We start from the raw sequence: 12,950 nt of genomic DNA on the forward strand, positions 1-12,950 counted from the left end.
CAAACCTTGTGGAACCCCGCTAGTCACAGGCATTCAATCACAAAAACAACCCTCCACCATCACTCTCTGCTTCTGCTTCCAACTGCCTTTGAGAAAATTCAAAATCTCAACCCTGTATAAGGATGAAATCACTTCATCGGTCTTAAATTTTAATACTCAAACAAGGAGTCACCTAATTTAAATGGTGGCTATAGGTTGAGTCTAGGGGTGAAGATCTTTTGTGTATCCTGGTTCTCCCTTTCTTCCTCTTGTCCCCTTTCTGAAAGCAGATTTGTCTTGTATTTCCAACCTTTGTCATCTGATGGTTTGTGCATTGTAGGGAGATGGCTCTTAAAGATTAATAGGAACTTATTTTGTACTCTTTGCCCCAGTTGTGATCCACTTTCAGCATGCATTTACAATTTGTGCACCTGGTTTGTGCCTTTATTCCTATGCACCCTTGAGAACAGGCATTTCCTCCATTCTATTTCTTGTGCCTTCCTGTAGAACATGGCAGAATCAAATTTAATCTGTCATATTTTGGTAACTGTTAAGATTTGTTTCCCTTTATTTTTGTAAGGGTTAAACAAAATGCATCAATTCTGGAAATACCCTAACTCTTGTCTTTAGATTCAACAGAAAACCAAAGAGGGGTATACAGTACTTGCAGGAACAAGGAATGTTGGGCACAACAGCTGAAGACATTGCACAGTTTCTTCAACAGGAAGAAAGATTAGATACGGTGAGACATGTTGAAGATGTTTAGGCTCTATATATGTATTTTATCATAAACAGTTATTCTTGACAAGGGCATTTTTGCCAATATGGAATTCCAACAATTTTATCATGTCAACTATTCTTAAATATCAGTTACTTTTGGGGGTCTGGAAAGTAAGGATTACATTTTCTGTCCCTAACAAGAAATTTCACACCTCATTTGGTCTTCACCAATATTAAACCTCCAGTTCACAGATAATATTCTGTGCCTGTTAGTAGATGCATGTTGATTTAGCAACAGATCTGTCATTCAAATGTTCTCATTGACAGAGGGTGGAGATGAAGTTGGCTTGTGAAGATAATGTAACACCCCAAGTGAATGTGTGTCCAGTAGTTGGTTGATTATATTTTGAGATTTTTTTTTGAAGGCAAAATACACTGGTGAGTGGATTAACTTATTTTCATATCTGAAGAACAAGGCTTCTTTCAATTAACTTGCAGCCAAGTTCAATTCTCCTTCCTTATTTATTTTCTTGAAGATTGCATTGACGTGATATAATTTTTATCTGAAGACCTTATCCTGGAACATGTATTTCAAGCTACTCCACTTTTGGCATAATTTTAGAATCATTATAAATGTTTAAAAAAGCCATGCTTACCAGTTTTGTATCATGGTGCCTTTTTGATTAACCATTTTATCCTCTCTAACCTGTTTTGAATTTGAATAACTGAATGAATGATTTTGCCTGCTTTGACAGAACCAAGTGGGAGAGTTCTTAGGAGAGAACAGCAAGTTCAACAAAGAGGTGATGTATGCTTATGTTGACCAGCTTGATTTCTGTGAGAAGGATTTTGTGTCAGCGCTTCGAATATATCTTGAAGGATTTCGTCTGCCTGGAGAAGCACAGAAAATTGACCGACTCATGGAAAAATTTGCAGCAAGATATTTGGAGTGCAATCAAGGGTAATTCATCAATTTTGTTTCAAAAATAAATAGTTATTTTAAAACTACTTGGAAAATTTAAACATTTGTTTAATGGACATTTTTATTTGCATCTTCCATCCCACCCCACCCAGACAGACGCTGTTTACAAGTGCTGATACGGCATATGTTCTGGCCTATTCTATTATCATGTTAACAACGGATTTGCACAGCCCTCAGGTAATGAACTTCAGGGGATAGTTCCATAACCTGATTATTTGCATTAATTTTCTGGACTATACAAAAAGTAGTCTGTATTCACAATGACTTGGGATTTAGATTCATTCTTCACTTCTCCTTGGAATCCACCCCATTTGTCTTGATGGTTTCTATCCGCACATCCACGAAACCCACATGTATGTTTTCTCCCCCTGATTTTTGTTTCAAAATATACCATGTCCGATCACAAAATACATTCTTTCTTTCTGTTATTGTGAAGAACGTGTGGACATTTTTGTGTGGGAGGAACCTATTTTAGATCACCAACTTCGCTAAAAATTTATTCCAATGCTTTTGGCATCGTCTGATTATTACTGCCAAACAGCAGTTAATAGTGTACAAATTTCATGTTACAAATCAAGTCATGATAAAAACATCAAAGTTGCAACTGATTGGACCAGAAAGAATAAACTCCATTTGTATTGCTGTTTAAAGATCTCCCAGGTGCAGGTATGAGGAAAATTATAGGATAATCGAATTAAAATTATGCTTTGGCTTCAACAATGGGAGATCTCCCCTAACAATGCTATGGAACCTTTCACATGTACTTCAGGGCAGGCGGGATCTTGGTTTAACTTCTCATTCAAATACAAGCAGCATAATTCCCTCTTGGCTTCATTTTCAAAGACATTGATTTGGGAGTGAAGCCACAGAACCATGGTTGATCTGAATATATGTTTGTTGTATTGTACAAATAACTTAAAATTTAATCAGCTTGTCTCAAGAGTCAAATAATAATGACATTGCAAGGCTTCACATTTTGCATATTGGACAGATAAAAAACAAAATGACTAAAGAACAATACATCAAAATGAATCGTGGGATCCATGATAGCAAAGATCTGCCGGGAGAATACTTGTCTTCCATTTATGATGAGATTGCAGGAAAGAAAATTACAATGAAAGAGACAAAAGAGTTTTCAATGACGCCAAAATCTACAAAACCAAGTGAGTCCAATGTGCTTTACCACAGTAGTCTGTGCTTATTAATGTGGTACCCTTACACTTATGTTTGTCCAAATATGCTGTTATATTTCATAATCATTGATAAATATTGTGGTTCTGAGCTGATTCATGTTCTAAATGTGGATGTGAACTGAGTGAAGCATGTTATTTTTCTCTTCGTGTGGGATTACATGTCCATGGAGGAAGTATTGTCCTGTTTCTTTCTATTCACAATTTTCTGCTGAATTTAAGACCATTTGAAAATCAAGATAGCGGATACGCAAGCAAATAATGTACAAATGTACTCAGGCTTGTTGTTATCTCTAAACTATTAAATATCAATAGATTGGAACGAGCACTTAACCGCATGTTTTAAAATTACTTTGATTGGATGAATGGCTGAGGTAACGCTTTTTATGGGTTAAATTTAATGCCACTAAAATTTAAGTACTGATCTCTGTCCTCTTTGTTTGCAGATGTCGCCACAGAGAAACAGAGAAAGCTATTGTATAACCTTGAGATGGAGCAAATGGCAAAAACTGCAAAGGTCTTGATGGAAGCAGTAAGCCATGCGCAGGCACCATTTACCAGTGCGACACATCTTGAGCATGTCAGACCAATGTTTAAGGTAAGCTCTTTGCCAAGTCGAGAATCTTTTTCTCATCATTAATGTGACTGACAAAGGACTTGATTCCAAAGTGTGGACTGTTCCTACTGAGAGGACTGCAAGCAATTCCAGAAAATCTTGTGACACAATTTGTCTTCATGTTGCATTTTCATTGTGCTGTGTGGAAGTGATTGAACTGTTATTTTTGAATCCAAGTTCCTTGCTTTATAATTTTTGCTTATGGGTGTATTACAGAGAGTTATGACCTCTTAAAATAGAAAATTCAAGGGTCTGTTTTGTGACCAGATAATTCATCCACAATTTCAGTTGTATCATTAAAAAGCAGTCCTCTTCAGAGAAGGCAGCAATTATTTTCTTTAAAAAGAATATGTAAGATGTGAATACAGATCTCATGTTCTTGAAGGAAAGTATCCTCCTTTGCAAAAGTGCAGTATTTGCAAAGAGCTGCTATCCACTGTCATTGAGCGCCCAAATTTACAGAGACCAGTTGCTGAAGAGCCATCTTGCTGGTCTGAACTGCAAAATGACCTCCATTGGTTGTTACACACCCAAAATTCTACTGAACACTTGCACTTGTCTTTCAGGGACTCTCTGAACAACTGTGATATTGGCAAAATGATTATAATTCAGTAAATCAAACTCAAATAATGAAAGATTATTTTTGCAGTATTTTCCTCTATCACCAAATAAATCAATGTTTTTGTAGATCCTGGCTAAGCATAACCTGCAGAAGCCAAGCGGCCAGGTGTTATGCAAAATGTACCTAGCATCTCCCATTCAGTACATTCGTAGCTTTTGACTATTTTCAGTGACTTTTTACATCCTCTTGGGGACCGATTCCAAACATTCATTGTAGTGTGGTGAAGAAATTTCTTCGCATCTTGAACCTGAATACAAAGTCCTTATCTTGAGCTTGTGACTTCCTGCTTCAAGTTGAATTTGGAAGAATATTGATACCAATAAATATCGACACCCATTAGTATCTTTGTATTCTGTAAATGTTTTGCAGTAACTTTTAATCGTATTTGTCTTGTTTTAGAAATTTTGATGTGATAAATCAGATATTGTGAAGGACTAAATACTCAACAGTTGAATATTTCGTTTGCAGTTGGCATGGACACCATTATTAGCAGCTTTCAGTGTTGGTTTACAAGACTGTGATGACCCTGATGTGGATTTTCTTTGCTTGGAAGGCATCCGTTGTGCGATTCGGATAGCCTGCATTTTTGGGATGCAGGTATATGTATTTGTCTGTTCACTGCTTGATTGCATATTGGAATTGTTGGGTTATTATTTGGAATTTGTACAAAACTTGCATGTTTTCAGACTTGAATTGTATTTCTTCTTGATGTGTCATACTTTTCATTTTAAGGATAATTTCTACCTCATTTTAACCCCAACCTGGTCTGAATACAGTCACTGGATGTTCAGAGGAAATGTACCTTGTAATTTTGTGAAGGAGTTGATCCAGAATGAAAGCAGGGCAATGGGATTAGCTTTGAATTTGTGCAATAATATGGATTCCATTGGTTTTGTGCTGTAATGTTCTGAGTTGAATGAACTGGAAGTCTTGGTCAATGACCACTAAAATGTTAAATAAACAGAACTTGCTGTGACTTGGGTCTTTTGGAGCTGGCCAAAATTTCATTAGGAAGAGCCAAGTCCAGAGCTAACATAAATGAATTTTCCAACAACACCTGCCTTGTAGGTGTAGGATGAAAACTTGAGCTCCAAATCAAGCTGCTTATTTTATTCTGGGACCTTGGACTGGAAGAGATTGTACTCTGAGACAGAATTAACGTCATGGCAAGGATTGGTATTGATTAGTTTTGCTCTTACTGGCTTTTAATTGCTAAAAATTATGGCTCATGATGGGTGTGTGAATATTAATTTTGCAGCTTGCCGAAAAAATTATTTTTCAAAGTAAAAAGATAATAATCCAAGCCCAGATGGAGTTCGTGGCCAAGAAGGAGAGATCGGCTCAGATAAACAGAGATATTCATGGATATCTTCAATATCTCACTTCAGCAGGGCGTGGTACCCACCTGTTTCAACAGGTGTCAATCATACATTGACTGCCTTAATGACTATCGACCAGTCACACTTCCAAGCCCAGATGGAGTTCGTGGCCAAGAAGGAGAGATCGGCTCAGATAAACAGAGATATTCATGGATATCTTCAATATCTCACTTCAGCAGGGCGTGGTACCCACCTGTTTCAACAGGTGTCAATCATACATTGACTGCCTTAATGACTATCGACCAGTCACACTTCCAAGCCCAGATGGAGTTCGTGGCCAAGAAGGAGAGATCTGCTCAGATAAACAGAGATATTCATGGATATCTTCAATATCTCACTTCAGCAGGGCGTGGTACTCAGTTATCACAAAAAAACAGTGATGAAGTGTTTCGAAAGGCTGGTGATGAATCAGATCGTGTTGACATGGATCCATTCCAGTTCACCTATCACGGCAATGTCTCCAGTGGATTCCATCTCACTGCCCCTAAACAATGCCCTGGAACATCTGGACGGCAAAGATGCATACATCAGGATGCTCTTTATTGACTACAGTTCAGCATTTCACACCATCATCTCCTCAAAACTGATCAACAAACTCTAAGACCTGGGAGTTAATACCCCACTGTGTAATTGGATCATGGATTTCCTCACTTCCAGACACAACCAATAAAGATTGATAAAACCTCTACAATCTCCATCAGTACTGGAGCACCACAGGGCTATGTTTTTAGCCCACTGTTCTGCTCACTTTACACCTACGACTATGTAGCTTTGTATGATTGTAACACCATTTACAAATTTGCCAACGATACCACGGTAGTGAGTTGTATAAAAGAAGGGAATGAGTCAGCATACAGGAAGGAGATTGAAAACTTGGCTGAATGATGCACCAATAACAACCTTGTACTCAATGTCACCAAAACTAAAGAGCTGATTGTTGACTTCAGGGAAAAAAAAGCTAGAGGTAGTAATCTCGTGATCATTGGGGATTCAGAGGTGGAGAGGGTGAGCAAAAGCTCTTGGGAGTCACTATCTCAGAGATTTTCTCCTGGACCAACTCACAAATGACATCATGAAGAAAGCACGTCAACGTCTCTACTTCTTCAGGAGTTAGCATAGGTTTGGTATGACATCAGAAACCCTGGCAGATTTCTACAGAGGTGTGGTGGAAAGTGTGCTGACCAGCTGCATCATGGTCTGGTATGTGAACACCAATACCCCTGAGCGCAAAGCCCTCCAAAAGATAGTGGACGCAGCCCAGGACATCACAGGCAAAACCCTCGCCACTAGTGAGACATCTACAGGGAACACTGCAGGCGGAGGGCAGCAGCAATCATCAATGACCGTCACCACCCAGCACACACTCTGCTCTCACTGCTGCCATCTGGAAAGATGTACAGGTGCTACAAGACTCACTACCAGGTTCAAGAACAGCTGGTACCCCTCCATCATCAGACTCCTCAACAACAAACTCAGTCAGGGACTCGTACAAGGACTCTGACTTGTGCACTTTATTGATTTTCTTTTGCTCTCCCTGTATTTCACAGCCAATTTGTTTCCATTTGTTATCTGCATACAGTTCTTTTGATTGTTTACATGTTCATGCTGCGTGCATTTAATTTTTGCAGTACTTATTTGTGGTAATTCTGCCACACTCGCATGAAAAAGGATCTCAGAGTTGTTTGTGATGTTATGTATGTACTCTGACAATAAATCTGAAATCTTATTCTCATAGATTGAGAGAGATGCCTATGTTCAAGCTCTGGCCCGTTTTACATTATTAACTGCAAGCTCTGGTATCACAGAAATGAAGCAAAAAAACATAGATACTATAAAGACTCTTATTACTGTGGCACACACTGATGGTAACTACCTTGGAAATTCCTGGCATGAGGTAAATGTTCCAAGATTCTGCTTTCTTTTTCTTTGTATAATGAAATGCCCTAAAAAAAATGTAAAATATTCTTCTGAGATGATGTAATGGTTATTTAATATGCAGGTAATTATTTTGTACGACAAATTAAATTTGGAAACACTCAGCATGTTTGGCAGTGTCTCTAAAAAGGGAAGCAATTTTTTCTGATCAAAGATCCATTGCCATAACTGGGAAATGGAAAATATGTTCATTTTAAATTGTACAGAGTGCGATAGGTCAAAGGGAACATCACTGAATGGGTGAGGCTGGGGATGCAGTAGTTGATGAACCGTCAGGTTGGTATTATTGAGGACAGTTAGAAAGAGAACTCAATCAAAATAACAGTAAAAAGCTGTGAAATGTCTTCTTTGGCTTGGCTTCGCGGACGAAGATTTATGGAGGGGGTAAAAAGTCCACGTCAGCTGCAGGCTCGTTTGTGGCTGACAAGTCCGATGCGGGACAGGCAGACACGATTGCAGCGGTTGCAGGGGAAAATTGGTTGGTTGGGGTTGGGTGTTGGGTTTTTCCTCCTTTGCCTTTTGTCAGTGAGGTGGGCTCTGCGGTCTTCTTCAAAGGAGGTTGCTGCCCGCCAAACTGTGAGGCGCCAAGATGCACGGTTTGAGGCATTATCAGCCCACTGGCGGTGGTCAATGTGGCAGGCACCAAGAGATTTCTTTAGGCAGTCCTTGTACCTTTTCTTTGGTGCACCTCTGTCACGGTGGCCAGTGGAGAGCTCGCCATATAACACGATCTTGGGAAGGCGATGGTCCTCCATTCTGGAGACGTGACCCATCCAGCGCAGCTGGATCTTCAGCAGCGTGGACTCGATGCTGTCGACCTCTGCCATCTCGAGTACTTCGACGTTAGGGATGTAAGCGCTCCAATGGATGTTGAGGATGGAGCGGAGACAACGCTGGTGGAAGCGTTCTAGGAGCCGTAGGTGGTGCCGGTAGAGGACCCATGATTCGGAGCCGAACAGGAGTGTGGGTATGACAACGGCTCTGTATACGCTTATCTTTGTGAGGTTTTTCAGTTGGTTGTTTTTCCAGACTCTTTTGTGTAGTCTTCCAAAGGCGCTATTTGCCTTGGCGAGTCTGTTGTCTATCTCATTGTCGATCCTTGCATCTGATGAAATGGTGCAGCCGAGATAGGTAAACTGGTTGACCGTTTTGAGTTTTGTGTGCCCGATGGAGATGTGGGGGGGCTGGTAATCATGGTGGGGAGCTGGCTGATGGAGGACCTCAGTTTTCTTCAGGCTGACTTCCAGGCCAAACATTTTGGCAGTTTCCGCAAAGCAGGACGTCAAGCGCTGAAGAGCTGGCTCTGAATGGGCAACTAAAGCGGCATCGTCTGCAAAGAGTAGTTCACGGACAAGTTTCTCTTGTGTCTTGGTGTGAGCTTGCAGGCGCCTCAGATTGAAGAGACTGCCATCCGTGCGGTACCGGATGTAGACAGCGTCTTCAATGTAGAGCGATAAGAATTGCCCATGAAATCAACCATGCCAGTAAAGAGAGAAAAAATACAGACAATGATAAATTGGAGAGATTTAATTTGCCATATTCATCCTGACACCAACATCTTTTAAAACTAACTTTTTATTTTTCTCCAACTTTTCATTCATAACTTTTGCTGTTACAAATCACATTCCAAATAATTATTTGCATGCAGTACTGCCAATTTATATTATTGTTTGTTTAATGGCAGTTTCATTGATTAAGGAATTTGAAAGTCAGCTTCCGGCAGGTCCGTGACTCCCTGCCATAATGAATACATGTGTCAACAAATTTTAAATTTGGTGATCAGGCAATTGTGAGAGTCATCAAGCTCAAATTCAGCTCTGGAATAAGTGCAGTTGTTTGTATGACAATTCATTTTTAAATGGAGATAATTTTCTGAGCCACAATGACCCCCTGCACCTCTGTCCTTGAATTGGTCTAAATTTCAAAAAGTAATCAAGTCAGTCAACTTTTTCTAGAAGACATTTGACCAAAAGCTTTACTGTATTTTTGAGATAAAAGAGCATCGATGTTGAGACACAGAACAAATTAGAAATAAGTTATTCTATTGTTGTTCCCAAATAATCGTGATCATTTTAAAATTACATTTCAACAGTGAAAGTCTCAAGGTTTACAAATCTGCACCACTTGTACCGAAAAAACTAAGAATAAGGATAGAGAAATGTTTTGTAATTTCAGCTTCCTTTTCTTTCAGTGACACAGCATCAAATAACTCATCTAACATTGTTAATGATTATATATTTTGCTCAATTTATGTTGAAAGTGCATTGTTTATTTATCTTCAAAAGCATGCTCTATTCATCAATTAAGATTGATGAAATTTGAGTCAACCCCAACATTTGTATTTTATGACATCTTGCAGAATTTCAGCTTATTTAGAGAAATTACTAATTGCTTTCGAGCAGGACATTTTTTCATCAGAAGTTTTGAAAGTGAGTGAAAATTTAAAAAAATAGAACGATACAGCTGATGCATTGTCACAGTTTACATCAAAACTTGTGTGGTTTTCACTCTCAGATTATCTATTTCAATGAATTACAAGCAAGGATATTTTCTTTTTTAAGTCCATTCCAGTTCCTATGTAGTCTCGAATAAAGAAAAAAAATCTTTTAAAACATTTATTACAAATGTTTTAAGTAATGCACCTTAGTTTTTAATTTTGAATGTTCTATTTTCAGATCCTGAAGTGCATTAGCCAGCTGGAGTTGGCACAGCTAATAGGTACAGGAGTAAAGACAAAATATATTTCTGGTTCTCTGCGGGGTAAAGATGGGTTCACAGGAAATTCTGGAACTGGAGGAGAAGAATTCTTAGGACTGAGTAAGTTATTTTCTTCCTACAATGTTACTATATGAATGTTTCACATGCTTATAATTTTCTGATAGGTTGCAAATGAAGCTATTAGGCCAAAAGCTATGAATTCACAGGGTACAAATCGTATATAATTTTAAATGTCAGACTGCTAAACTTAAAAGGACAAGTATCCTAGTTTTGTGTTTTTTTTTCTATTTTGTGAATAAAACAGTTACGTTACTAAATTTAAGCATGTTATCACAAAGTTGAAATCTCAGGTTTTTATAACGTGTGCACTCTGATAAATCTGGACTTTGAACTATTTGGAATCCATTTAAGCCTGTTTGTTGCTGTGTTTGGTTTAATATCACTGGGTAAATAGGAAATTGTTTCTGAAGTTTAGATCATCATGGTAAAGACTGGTCCATCCATCAAATGTATCAGTGATCGAAACACTAGAATTGTTAATTTGAAAATTGCATTAGGTTATTGATTCAAGGCAGTGCTTTCATCTCGATCTGCATTGCTATTTAGTTCCAATCGAATTTATCATTTTGTATTCAACTGAATGGTTTCATGAAATGTGCAAATAAGGATTCATTGTCAAAATTTGATCTTTTATAGGGAACATTTTATTTGTCGTACAATGAATGCGACATGACTGCCTTCAGGCCACCAACAAATTATGATTAATGTGTAGTTATCATTTGAAAACCATGATCCAAAACAATTGAAATGTGAATATGTGCCAAACCTGAGAAGGTGGGCTTGGAAAATGGCCGAAGTTTCCCCTTCTCTCATGTATTACATAATGGTGATCTGTGTATCTTTGTTTTATTGTTGTTTCCAGGTACCTTTGGCACTGTGGATAAAAAGCAGATCGCCAGTATTCAGGAATCTGTGGGAGAGACCAGCTCACAGAGTGTCATAGTTGCTGTGGACCGGTAAAAGAACCATAAATTGATCATAGAACATGTATCATAAATTTATATTCAAATCTTTGAGATTTCAAGACATTGGTGAGGCCAAATTTGGAATATTGTGTGCACTTCTGGTCACTTAATTACAGGAAGGATATCAATAAGATTGAAAGAGTGCCAAGAAGATTTACTAGGATGTTGTCGGGTCTTCAGGAGTTGAGTTACAGGGAAAGATTAAACAGGTTAGGACTCTTCTCCTTGGTGCAAAGAAGAATGAGGGGAGACTTAATAGAAGTTTACAAGATTCTGAGAGGGATGGACAGAGTGGATGTGAAAAGGTTTTTTTCCCACTTGGATTGGGGAAGATAAATACAAGAGGTCATAGTTTTAAGTTGAAAGGGGAAATATTTAGGGGGAACATGAGGGGAAAGTTCTTCACTCAGAGAACGATGTGGTGAATGCAGTCTCGATCTTTAAGAATAAATTAGATAGATAAATGAATAGGAAAGTTCCGGTGGGTTATGGAATGGGAGCAGGTCAATAGGATTCCAGGTTTCTCAAAATTGGTATTTGTATATCATTTAACAACAAACACCAATTATTCTTAAAAAAGAATTGTGTTTGTGATTTGCATTTGAGAGTGAATAGATTACTGTTTTGAGCATGGTGTGTCAGGATCAATTATTCCCAGGTTACATTAACAAGCCCTCCTATTGTAATCTTATGAAAGACATCTCATAAAAATGTACCAGTGTGCAATTTCAATAGTTTTGTATTCAGTAATACTTGTGTTGTTCCAATAGAAATGTAAATTTAAAAACAAGTAATTTCTCTGTTTAGTTCTTATAAAAATCTGCTAAAATTGATTTGTGGCTTCATATTCCAGTCATGAATTTTGGTTTGGAACTGGGATGTTTGAACATCTATTTAAGTTGTGAAGCTGGTTTTTCTTGTACTGCATAATATGTACTATGTATGTGCACATTTTTAAAAACTGCACCCCATCCTGATATTTTGCTGTGCAGTTCTGGGGTTAAATATAACACATCATGCCTGGACCAGTCACATTTGCTGTTTTCATTGCAGGATATTTACTGGATCAACAAGATTGGATGGAAATGCTATTGGTATGTTTATGAATGTTAATTGTTTGTGTGTTTATGAACAGATCAGGTTGTCACTGTATGAACTCGAAACAATTAAATATAAAATTAAGCACAAATTGGATTGCTTGTTTGTTCAGAACTGTGTGGGAAATAAGTTTGGATTGGACCTTCATTGGATGGATGATGCCTCCTTCGCTGGTTTCCAACTCTGAATTTAAAGTCAAATTGCACAGATTCCTTCTACAGATGCTTCTTGATCGACTAAATTCTTCCAGCAGTTTGGGTTTTACTGTAGAAAAAGAATCACTTAATTTCTTCATGAATTTGTTTCCAAAAGTATATTCCCTGGACATGTGAGAAAGTGGAAAAGTTTTGGGAAGATCTAAATCGGGTATTAAATAAAATCACAAAAAGCAACATACCAAAAAATCCAGAGATCTTTCTTCTAAGTAATATAAGAAGTAAAGAACTAGGCCTCAATTTGGATGAAGCACAAAAAAGATTTATTACGATAGCCTTAGCTGTAGCAAAAAAATGTATAATGTCAACCTGGAAATCAGAAGAAAGCCTGAGAGTACAGCAATGGTACATAGAAATGTAAAAGATAACATATAATTTAAAAAAATAACGTCACAGTATTCGAACAAATTTGGGAACCGTACATGGAACACAACAGAGAGGGCCTACCGCGGACCTCCACCCCCTAAAATG

The 12,950-nt window shown here is 38.1% G+C and overlaps 1 protein-coding gene across 3 annotated transcripts in view; it reads left to right on the plus strand.

Moving 5' to 3' along the window:
- The window catches only part of LOC138735650 (brefeldin A-inhibited guanine nucleotide-exchange protein 2-like), a 55,328-nt gene that overhangs the window by 21,607 nt on the left and 20,771 nt on the right, over positions 1-12,950 (plus strand). For all 3 annotated transcript variants that reach the window (XM_069883783.1, XM_069883782.1, XM_069883784.1), the window contains 10 exons: positions 610-721; positions 1,455-1,660; positions 1,774-1,858; positions 2,673-2,844; positions 3,318-3,469; positions 4,578-4,706; positions 7,224-7,382; positions 10,099-10,240; positions 11,064-11,157; positions 12,220-12,260. In XM_069883783.1, the coding sequence (XP_069739884.1) occupies positions 610-721; positions 1,455-1,660; positions 1,774-1,858; positions 2,673-2,844; positions 3,318-3,469; positions 4,578-4,706; positions 7,224-7,382; positions 10,099-10,240; positions 11,064-11,157; positions 12,220-12,260 (1,292 nt within the window). The remainder of the gene's footprint in view (positions 1-609; positions 722-1,454; positions 1,661-1,773; positions 1,859-2,672; positions 2,845-3,317; positions 3,470-4,577; positions 4,707-7,223; positions 7,383-10,098; positions 10,241-11,063; positions 11,158-12,219; positions 12,261-12,950) is intronic.

The sequence above is a fragment of the Narcine bancroftii genome, chromosome 6 (genome assembly GCF_036971445.1).
Source record: "Narcine bancroftii isolate sNarBan1 chromosome 6, sNarBan1.hap1, whole genome shotgun sequence".
Classification (NCBI taxonomy): Eukaryota; Metazoa; Chordata; class Chondrichthyes; order Torpediniformes; family Narcinidae; genus Narcine; species Narcine bancroftii.